This window comes from Chinchilla lanigera, unplaced genomic scaffold (genome assembly GCF_000276665.1).
Source record: "Chinchilla lanigera isolate Chin_1 unplaced genomic scaffold, ChiLan1.0 scaffold00068, whole genome shotgun sequence".
Taxonomy (NCBI): domain Eukaryota; kingdom Metazoa; phylum Chordata; class Mammalia; order Rodentia; family Chinchillidae; genus Chinchilla; species Chinchilla lanigera.
This window is the reverse complement of record NW_004955469.1, coordinates 484,505-496,017: the sequence shown is the minus strand read 5'-3', so window position 1 is coordinate 496,017 and position 11,513 is coordinate 484,505. Positions and strand designations below refer to the sequence as shown.

The 11,513-nt window shown below is 37.4% G+C and overlaps 1 protein-coding gene across 1 annotated transcript in view; it reads left to right on the top strand.

Annotated features, from left to right (window-relative positions):
- The window catches only part of Smc6 (structural maintenance of chromosomes 6), a gene marked incomplete in the record, with an annotated part of 96,772 nt that overhangs the window by 56,777 nt on the left and 28,482 nt on the right, over positions 1-11,513 (top strand). The window contains 2 exon segments of the mRNA XM_013522645.1: positions 3,961-4,098; positions 4,838-4,983. Coding sequence (XP_013378099.1) covers positions 3,961-4,098; positions 4,838-4,983 — 284 coding nt within the window.

The window sequence follows — 11,513 nt, the reverse complement described above, 5'->3', positions numbered from 1 at the left end:
AGAAAGCTCAGTTTCTCTCTTCAGTGGCTGCACAGCAAAATCCATTAGCGTCCCTAGTTTTCCTGTTGGTCAGGTTTTCCCCTCAGTGACCCCTGAGAAGCAGTACTTAGTGTCTGGTTTTCAGGCAGTTGTTGATTTGTATGTAGTTATCCCAGGTTTCAGACGTGGGCATTGATGTCAGGTGATGGCCGACTGTCTGATCCAGCGTCCCCTTGCAGTTCAGGGCACGTGCATGGCCCAGACTCAGGTTGCACTGGTGTGACAATCCCTGCCCAGTGAAACTACATCCCCAGGCAGTTCATGGTACAAGCAAAGCCCAGACACAAACTCCAGGGTTGACGGTTTGTGAACCACCTGATTTTGTGTCTCCAGTCAGTTCAGGACCCATACAGGAACCGGATGCAGGCCAGACAGACAGCAATCACGGACTGCCCGTGCCTGAGACCCCCTAGTTGGTCCAGGTGCAAGTAAAGCATGGACTTGAACTGCTGGAGCAGCAGTTCTTGGAGCACTCACTCACTCACTGGGCACAAGGCACGTGCAGGGAGGGGCCGTTCACACACCCCAGTGAGAGCAGTCCCCAGGGCTTCTGAGTGAGTACCACTTGTCTGGCTTTCTCTGCGAGATTCAGCTGGGAACCATGGCAGTGGGAGTAAAGGACGGGCTGGAACCGTGGGACCAGCAGCTCTTGGAGCACTGGCTCACTAGGCGCAGGGTGCGCGCAGGGAGGGGCCACACGCCCCCCTCACCGGAGGGGCCACACGCCCCCCCCACCCCCAGCCAGAGGAGTCCCTGGGGCTTCTGAGTGAGGACCTCCTGTCTGTTGCGGGTGGACAGATGGCAGAGACTCAGTCTGTAATGGTGGTGGGGTCCTGGGTCGCCCACTCTGCCCCCAGGAAGTAGATGGGAAATACTTTGCTCTCTCCGTGAGTTTCAGCTGGGAACCATGGTGGTGGGAGTAAAGCACGGACTCAGTCTGCGGGACCAGCTGAAATTTTATTTATAGGACAGAAGATAGTATATTTTCAGAGGAGAAAGGTATGTTGATGATATCACTCTAATTTTCAGGGAAATTGCTTCTTTTGAATCAAAATGTGTTTAGGTATTTTACAAGTTTAAAAGAATTTGCAGTATATGAACTTTACTTGTCTTCATTGGAAACTTCAGAAGTAGTATTCAGTGTCAGGAGAGCATTAAAGCAAATCTGAGGAGGAGTTGCACAGAAGCAGCTCTGCCCTATCTGTGGTGGTACTTTTTCTGCACTTGCCTTCCATCTGGGTGCGTGTCCTAGCCCAAGAAGGCTTGATTATTTTTCTTTTTAGGATGAAAAGAATAAAAAGTGATAAAGTAAATTGATTTAGATGTATATAAAATTTAAGTATTAAAGTTAAAAGAAGGAAAAATATTAAAGATTGTTGAAAAAGATAAATGAGAAAATATTACACTAGAAAATAAGAATTTAAGACAAAATTCCAAGAATAAAAAGTAAGATAAATTAGGTTTTTTTGTTTTTTTATTTTGAAGATTAAAAAATCTAATAAAATAACAAGACAAAATCAAAACAACACAAAAACAATACATGACCTCAAAACAAAATGATAGGAATTGACAGTGGTTGCTACATTACATACTGTTATCATCATCGAAGTTGCTCAGTCCACCAGATATAACAATGTAAGATTGATCAAACAATCAAAGACAAGTAATAAGAAAAAAAAATTGGTAGTGATGCAGAGCTTCACCATACAAGATGGTAGAAATTCAGTAATGGTTCTTATACTGCATTTTGTTTTCAGATCAGTCATTCTGATTAGCAGATTGAAGCATGCAAAATTGGTCAAGAAAAAAGAAAATCTTAAGCATTGACTGTTCAGGAAATAAGAAATGAAATAAATGCTAAAAATTTCAAGAATAAGGCCATTGTGGTGGCATACACCTATGAACCAACAGTGAGGAAGCTAGGCAGGAGGATCCCCATGAGTTCAAGGCCAGCCTAAGCAACAGAAGCAAATTCAACGCCAGCCTGAATGACATAGCGAAATCCTGTCTCAAAAAAAAAATTTTTTTCCCAAGAATATAAAAAGTAGAATTTAGGACTCGGTAATTAGAAATGATGAAATTAGAATAAAGGTAAGATGATGTTTACAAATATATAAGAAAAGAATTGAACAGGATTGTTTGAAGGCAAAGTGATAAAATGTGCTAAAACAGTAAAGAAGAAATTAGCATGTAAATTAACAAAACCAAGAGTAAGCTGTATTTTGTTCTTTTTATTTTTTTTGTACTGGAGTTCCAACCAGAGTCTTACGTATGGTAAGCAAACACACTACCACTGAGCTGTACCCCCAGCTTTTGTTCTGCACTTTTAGGATTCTCTAGGCCAAACCAACTGCTGGATTTGGAAGTCCATAAATAAGCTCAAGAGCAGAGACTGTGGACATAAGGCAGTAACAATTGTTTATCTTAGCATTTGCTTTGGCCATGGGTCACTGAGAGGTAGGAAGTGAGTCCTTTAGTAAACCAGCATGTCATCAGCTAAGAGGCTTTTCCTTTTCTGTGTGGCATCATGCTAGCTGTCAGTAACAACAGGACCTGGAAGATTTAGGTAACAGAATAACATGTTTATTCTCCGGCATGTATTCAGTTTGTGTTGGAGAGCTTGTTAAATGTGGAGTGTTCTGTTTGTCATTGAAATCTTGGTATAAGGATTTTTTTTTTTTTTAACTTTGAACAAATTGTTTTGATTTACATTTGCAGACTTAATACTTTGGTTATAAATTAAATTTGTTGGACAGGGAATGAGACCCACATTAAGCCTGCAAAAATAGATGGTTTCTATACTAGGAGACTCAGTTTCTGATATGTATAGTAATTTTGGATATCCATTTCTGGATATCTCTATTCTCTTTTCATGATAACTGTTTTGGTTTGTGTTTGTTTCTTTGTGGCTGTGCCTCTTAAAAGGAAACATGCTAATCATTACATAAACGACCAGTGCCTGGCTCAGAAAACAGATGAACAACCTGACTAAAAACTCAATTTGGCAGCCAGGGATATAGCTCAGTGGCACAGTGCCTGCCTGGCAAGGGCAAGGTCCTGAGTTTGATTCCCAGTACCTAAAAACAAAACAAAACTCAATTTGGTTCTTAAGTAAGGAGCTTTAAGGAGTTTGAGATAATTGAATGACAGTAAATACACATATGGGTGTAATTTGTTAAGTTTTGACATTTATAAACCTGTGAAACCATCCCCACAATCAGAAAAAGAAACACAGTCCCTCATGCCTTTACATTTTTTGATGTTCCTTTCTAATCTCTCCGTTCTCATCCCTGCTCCTTATCTTTAGGCAACCAGCATTCCACTTTCTATTACTGCAGCTTCTAGAATTGTATATGCATTAGTTCCCATTTCCCTGCATCTCATTTTCTGTACTTTTAGTAACTCATGGTCAACTACAGTCCAAAAATACTACTTCTGTTGCTTCTTTCAAGAGAAAGACCATATTCATGTAACTTACCACAGTATGTCTAAAATTATTCTTTATTTCTACTTGTTAATTTCTTACTGTCTAATTTATAATTAAACTTTACCATAGGTATGTAGTATGTATAGCAAAAAAACATAAACTATGTATGATTCAATACTATCCAGATAAGATAGCTGTATCCAACACTTGGGTTGTTTTAAATTTTTTAAAGCTCAGTGGATTCCCCCAGAATTACCTTGTTTGCCAAAATAAAATTGAAGTACCATACTATTTTGTGAATTTGTGTAAGAATTTGAATATATGATTTAATTTGAGGGAATTCCTTCTGTTCAGATACACAGAACATGAACTCTGAACAGTTGACTTTTTAAGCAGCGTAATTATATTCTGTTCAGTTGTTAATTTTATACCTGGGCTGGAAAGTTTTTTTAAAAATCTTTTCTCTATAGGTGATTTTGGCTTTATTCAAACAGGATGAATTAAACCTTGCTGATTCTGAAGTGGATAACCAGAAACGGGGGAAACGGCATTATGAAGACAAGCAAAAGGAACACATGGATACTTTAAATAAAAAGAAGCGAGAACTGGACATGAAAGAAAAAGAGCTAGAGGTTATCACCTGCTTTTTCATTTCAAGCTGTTTTGTTTATAATCATAGTCTTGTCTGGGTTTTCGGCAGTATGGGGACTTGAACCCCAGGGCCTTGGCATTCAGCTTCGTCCCCAGCCGTGCAGTTTTTTCTTTTTTGGAGATAGGGTCTCACTGAATTACCAAGACTGGACTCCAACTTGCTATCCTCCTGCCTCAGCCCCCCAGAGTGTAGGGATTATAGGTGTGTACCACCATGCCTGGCTCTTAGTACTAAAATGTGTTTTCCTTAATGTCATGTTTGCAAAATTGCAGTTACCTGGATTTGTTTTCTGTAGAATAACAGAATGTTTGAAGGAATCAGTGCACAGGCTTCAGGCCCATCAGAGTGGGAGGACTTCCGGAGGCGAGGCCCCACAGTCCAGTGTCCTGCAAGTGGTTGGGGCAGTGCCAGTCTCTGTCCCAGCATCACAGCTCCTCTGCCTGGCATTAGTTACTGGCACCTCTCCTCTGAGTAGCTGGGGGACAACTAAACAGTGGCCCTGTTTCTAGAGAATAAATTTAAAAGCAGCCATGTAACTAAAAGAGATGGTTTCGCTTTGCTTTGATCTATTTTAAGGAAAATGAGTTAAACCCTGTAAACCACTTAAGATTGTAATACAGAGGGTTGTGAATATAAAATAGGTACTGTGTTGTAAAAGTGCATTGCATTTTTTTGTTTATAAATGAAAGAAAGAAAGAAACTAAATACCTGTTTTTTAGGAGAAAATGTCACAAGCAAGGCAGATTTGCCCAGAACGGATAGAAGTAAAAAAATCTGCATCAATGCTAGATAAAGAAATAAACCGATTAAGACAGAAGATACAGGCAGAACATGCTAGTCATGGAGATCGAGAGGAAATAATGAGGTGAGTGGCCAGTAGCTTTTAAACTTACTATATCATTCATGTATGTTATGAAGACATTTAAAAATCTAAGTATGATAGCATAGGCCTGGAATCCCAGTACTGTGGGAGGCTGAGGCAGGAGGATGGCAAGTTCAAGCCCAGCCTGGCCAATTTAGCTAGACTCTGTCTCAAAATAAATATAAAATTAAAAGGGCTAAGGATGGGCTCCGTCCAAAGGTCTTAATACCCAGTACTGCAAAAGAAAGAAAAGAGAGATATTAATAGGTAATTCTGTAATTTGAAGTTTTGCTATGGTAGAAAAGCTAAACTGATTTTTTAAATGTGCTATTGAAAACATTAACTTTTTTTCTTCTGAATTACTACATTATGAAATGACATTTTAATGTAAATGCCTTTTTATGTTTATAGAATTCTACAGACAGGAAAATATCAACTTTATAAGAGAGTGCAAGCCCAGGGCTTGGGGTGTTCTCAGCTGGGCAGGGTTTGCTGGCTGGCACTAAGCCTCAGTTTCATCTCCAGTGCCACACACAGAAAGCAAAAAAGCCTGGTGTAATTAGAGCTCAGGTCCTAAAGAAAAAGCATGTTGTTGCAGTTCTGCTCCTCATGTATGAGATTCGGGCAGTGGTGTAACTTCCCTGAACCTAATCTCTTTCTCTAGGAGACGAATGTATTGTAATGCTTTCTGAAGCTGAATTGGGGGTGCATTTCTGTAATCCTAGCTTCTGGGGCGCTGAGAAAGCCTGAGCCCAACCTGGGCAATTTAGCAGCTTTGTGAGACTTTGCCGAAAGCAAGCAAACAAAATAAACTTCAAACTTTCTTTGGAAGTTAGAGTATTAGTTGAAATTTCATTGGGTCAAATTATTTTGTTGCTGAAACAAAAATGAAAAAAAGTGTTGTGCTAAGAGCTGTTTATTGCAGCATTATTTTTAACACTGGAAAGTCACAAGTCATGTGCAGCTGTTGGAGAAAGGTTAGGTGACAGTAGAAAGTTACAGCTCTTACCTGTGAAGAACCGCACAGTGGAGGGAGGGAGCGAAGGGGTAGTAACAAGAATTAGGATGTGTTGTTTACAGGCACCAGCTCCCCTCTGTGAATGTAATCACTGTGCTGCAAACAGACAAAACAGAGAAAACCATAGTGGTCTCGGTTTTATATTTAAAAACATTGGAAAATAGCCGGGCACGGTGGCGTATGCCTGTAATCTCAGCAGTTGGGAGGATCATTGTGACTTTGAGACCAGCCTGGGCTACAAAGTGAGCTCAAGGCCAGCCTGAACTGCATAGCAAGACCCTGTCTCAAAAAGACCAAAACAAAAAGAATTGGAAAATAAAGGAAGAAACATCAAAACAGTGAGATAAGGCCTTTTAAAAGTAGGTCATTTTCATTTGAAATTTAAAATTTATTAATATTTTGGCTAATCATACACATTTATGGAATACAGTGTGTTCATACTGAGTATTATGTGAATAAATGGAACTGCACAGTGTGAAAAATCAGACTGGAAAGTTTCAGTTTGTTTTCATCATGGAGTGACTTCTCTTTCCTCTTATTTATTAAACACACTTTTGGGTGTGGGATGTTATTTTTAGTCTTTACAGATATACAGAATATCATACTGCCTAAAGTGTTTGGAAGATCCTCCTTGAGATTGTACGTTTCAGTTTTTATAACTTCGTAGTACTTAACCCTCTCCTTTTCATGGACAGTTAAGATTTACTCTAAGATTTATTCTGTTCTAAGCGGTAGAGCATAACAGATAACTCAACATGTATCATTTTCTATAACCTTGAGGCTTTTAAATAGATAAACAAGGTAAACTCATTTCTAGAAATTGTACTTCTTTTATATTTTCATCAGCATCATTAAAGTGCCTATTTCCCCAAAGTCTAAACAATGTGTGATCAATGTGTTTTTTTAATAGTTTGTAGGATTTTTTAACTGTGCAGAAATTTTACAGTGTTTTGTGGTTTTTTTTTTTTTTTGTATGACTAAAAGCTTTTAAAACAGTTACCTAGGTATCTTCCCCTCCTAAGTTGTGAAAGAATTCACTAATTTAAATTTTTTATACTCAATTTATAATGCATTTTCATAGATTTATATGTATGTGCTATTCATGCACTGGTGGTACATCTTTTACTTTGTGATATGATAGATTCACATATAGTTGTTCCAGAAGCATACTGTTTTAATTACTGCAACTTTATAATGTTTTTCCAGCTGTGACAATTACTTAATGACCTGAGTAACCTGAGCAAAACCTACAGTTGTGTTTCTGTGCAAAAACATTCCTGTGCTCTCTGATTACACAGATGTTTCTTTTCCTATCAATTATTAAATATAAAAATTATAATTTAAAGTGGGCATGGTGACAACACCTGTAATCTTAGAACTTGGGGAAGTCGAGATGGAGGATTGCAAATTTAAGGACAGTCTGGGCAACTTAGCGATTTAGCAAAACCCTATCTTAACATAAAAAAATCAAAAAAGGGTTGGGGATATAATTTAGTGTAGAGGTCCTAGGTTCATACCCGTACTGCAAGATAATAACAGTAATAATTTAAGAAGTAGCTAGACCTCAAACAAAATTTTAATTCTAGTAAGTTCTCCCATCTGATATTAGTACATGTATTGAATAGAAAAATTACCTAGATTAAATTGACATAAGCATGCATTACATAAAGGCTATAGTGTGCGTGCGTTAATATATACCACATAATGGGTTTAAAACTTTCTCTGTACCACTTGAGAATAGTTTGCATGTATTATGAACCTTTACCATATCAACATATAGTTTCTAAGAAAAGAACTATCCTCTTGTATACCCTCATATGTAAAACACAGGAAATGTAACATTGATCTACAGTCCAATTCCAGCATTGTCAGTTCTCATGTTTTTTTTTCCTGCTGTGTGAAATAGAGTCTAGGATCATGTATACCATACACTGGCCATGTTGTTTTACAGAATGCTGTGTGGGGTTCATCTGACATGTTCATGTGTTAGGTTCATGTTGTATGTTCTTGACCAGCATACTACATAGGTGGCAACATGTGCTTCTCTGAGGTCACAGGCACAGGCACATGATGCGTCCTCAGCCTACTGCTCAGGTCAGTTTTGACCATCCAGTAAAGGTGCTATTTGGTTTCTCCCTTATATTTCACTCTGTCTTCTCTAGCAGCTAATACCTGTTTGGTGAAAGAATACCTTTTGACTCTGCCAGTATTGCGTCTTCATATTTTCAGTACTAAATTTACTAATAGTTCTTGCCTCCTGATGATTCTTTACAGTGCTAATGGATTTTTTTTTTTATCTCACTAACTCATGTTTGTCAGTCATTTGTAAGGACATGCTTTCCTTCCTCCCATTTGTTTATTCATTCACTTACTTGGTTATGAATCAGTATGGACTTTATGGATTCTTTCTCTGTCATTGAGCTATACTCATTTGCAGTCCTTGTTTATTTTAATGCTTTGAGTTTTTTGATCTTTGGTCAAGTGGAACCTCTTAACACTGATTCCTGTCTCTTTTTTAGCCTTCCTCTCTCCTTCCCTTCCTTTTTCCTTTTTTTCTTTTAGCATTTCTTTAATTTTTATAATACTTCAAGTTCATTTTTTAAAAAATTAATGCATATTTACAGTATGGTGGTTACACTTATCACAGGGGATTGCTACATGGACATAGTACATTTTAATTTTTTTTTTCCATGCTCTTCCCTTCCTCTCCTTCCCTGCTCCTTCAAACTGTTGGTCACCTTCCCATTTGCAAAAGCTCTATTTTTTTCATTTTTTCCCTTCAATTCTTGTTTTTTTTCCTATCTCTTTCCCCCCCCCTCCATCTCTTGATTCCCCCATCTATTTGATAAATATAAACATATATATGTGTGTGTGTGTGTGTGTGTGTGTATATATATATATTTTGTTTTTTTGTAGTTTCTCATAGAAGAGAAACCATGAGATATTTAAGCTTGTGTGTCTGACTTGTTTCACTCAGCATTATGTTCTCATTCTTATTTACCTTCTCTGATGGAGTGTTAAGAGTCAGTCATTTCTCCAAGAGCTCTGGTTCTTTTTAGTGGAGAATGGGATCTAAAAACAAAATTTGAATCCTGACTCTTCCTGGGGTGGCATTTCTTGTAATAACCTTCAGTGAACACAGCTATGAAATGTGGGTGCACAGCTATTTTCAGTCTGGTTCCCAGGTCTCCTCCTGCCCAGTCCCTGTTTCTCCCATGGAAGGACCCTGGCTCCCAGTAGCAGGAATACTCACAGGTCACACCATATTGTGCATCTACAAAACAAATCTAAATCACATTTGAAATGTGTTTGCAATTTTTCTTTTCCTAGTATTTAGGAAAACTTAATGTATTCTAGAATTATTTGGACTGGTTTTTTATCTTTTTTTGATATGATAGTCATCTTGAGATATATTTCCAGTGGTTCTTACTTGGTTTTAGTTTTAGATTCTGCCCATCCTTGATTCAGTTTCATTTTGGGAGAAATATATAAAACACTCCCCAAAGCCAAAGCTGTGGCCTGGGGATTTAGCTTAGCAGCACAGCACCTGCCTGGCAAGCGCAAGGTCATGAGTTCGATTCCTGGTACCGGGAAAAAAAAACAAAACAACAAAGTCAAAGCTGTAAATGAAATTATATTTAGAAACTTGTCTTGCCTTACTCCTTCTACCTATATTCCTCTCTGCCTTCTGGACGCCAGTTCCTTTTTGTTATTTTTATTTCCTCGTAGAAATACGCATATCCAGAAATGTTTCTTGGTTTTTAACTTTTTCTCACAAAATACAGCCAACAGCTGCTTTGCTTTCATCACTTGACAATGTACCTAAAACTCCACACTCCAGACCTCCTCATTGAGGCTTCCATTACTGTTTTAACAGCCTCATGGTGCATTGTGGGAGCCACATGTTGAGCTGTGCTGTGGTAGACAGTACTGCAATTACTCTGTGTGTGTGTGTGTGTGTATGTGTGTGAACATACATGCACCTGTGAGTGTGAATGTTGGTGGGTGTCTGTCTTCGTGGTACATTTCCAGAAGTGACCTGTGAAATTGGAGTGTGAGACTGTTTTGTTAGATTTTGGTGAGTCTTTCCTATAGCTGATGTCACAGTTGCTTCTCTGCACCCTTGCTGAGTGTATGTACAGTAAAGTTTTAAAATTTTTTGGTCTGGATTGTATATTTATATATTTTTAATTACATTCTGTCATTATGACTAAAATGGAAAGCTTCATATATTTTAAAGTCTTGAATTATCTGTTCATATTTTTTACATTTTTCTACAGTATTTTTATCTTGTTTTATGTTTTTAGATAATATAAAATATATTAAACATATGCATTTTAATTTATTAGCCCTTTTGAAAAATTTTTTTTTTTGCTATGAAAATATTATTTAGTCTTGTGATTTTTGAGTTTCATTTGTAGGAGCCATTCTGTGTTTGTGCATTCTAGCAGGTTCAGTTGTGCTGTGCTGCTTTATTGCTTCTGTGTGGGGAATTGGTTCTTGTATATGGTGTGAGGAATGGATCTTAACCTTTTCTGAAGGACCATACAGCCTCTTGAGAAATTGTTCATCCTGTTTTCTTAAGAATGGCTCATGTGAGTATTTTCTATGTTCTTGTAGATTCATAAATATTTTTTTCTAGGTTTTACATTTGAAAGGATAATTGAGCCTGATGCAGAATTCTTGGCTCAGACTTGTTCTCTGCTGGGGCACCTTGCTTATCATGGCCCTTGTCTGTGAAATCCTGTGACTTACCTAAAATGGCAGATTCTGCATTTTTTACCCTTGGTACACATTGTGCTTTTTCAATATGTAGATTTAAGTTTCTAGTTCTTAAAAGTTTTCTTGTATCTTGTAAATATTTTCTGTTTTATTTTGTTTTCTTTTTTGAGATCTTCAGTTATACACATTTTAGATATTTTTATCTACTCTTGTCACTTTGTCAAACACTTACCTGTTTTGTTTGCCTTTTAATTTCCATTAATGTGATTTTCATGTTTCTGTTCACCCCAGCACAGCTTCATATTTTGTGTTCTTGTCTGGAGTTTTTTTTCTTTTTTGGTCCAGCCTTCTACATTCCCCAGATTAAGTTCTCTGATTCTTGGTTTACCTCCTTTTCCTATCAGGCTGTCACTTTCTGTTGTTTATCTGTTCTTTGAAGTATTTTACTTCTTTAAAATATTCCTTCCTCATAGAACTTATCTCATGTTTTCGTTTTCTTTTTTTTTATTTTAGAAATAAAAGGAGGAAAACATTGACAGCATTTTACAAAATAGCAAAAGAACAGTACAGACAATACGGAGTTACAAAGAAAGTGGTAGGGAATTAATAATGCTTGTTATATTACATATTGATATCTTCAAAGTGGTTTCTCATGAAAACAGATATAGACATGCAATACTGATCAACCAAGGACTTATTGACAGTTTCTTTCAGCAAAGAAATAGAAGATAGTAGAACAACCATGTTAACTATCCTGCATATACATACATACAAAATTTCTCCTTCTTTCCCT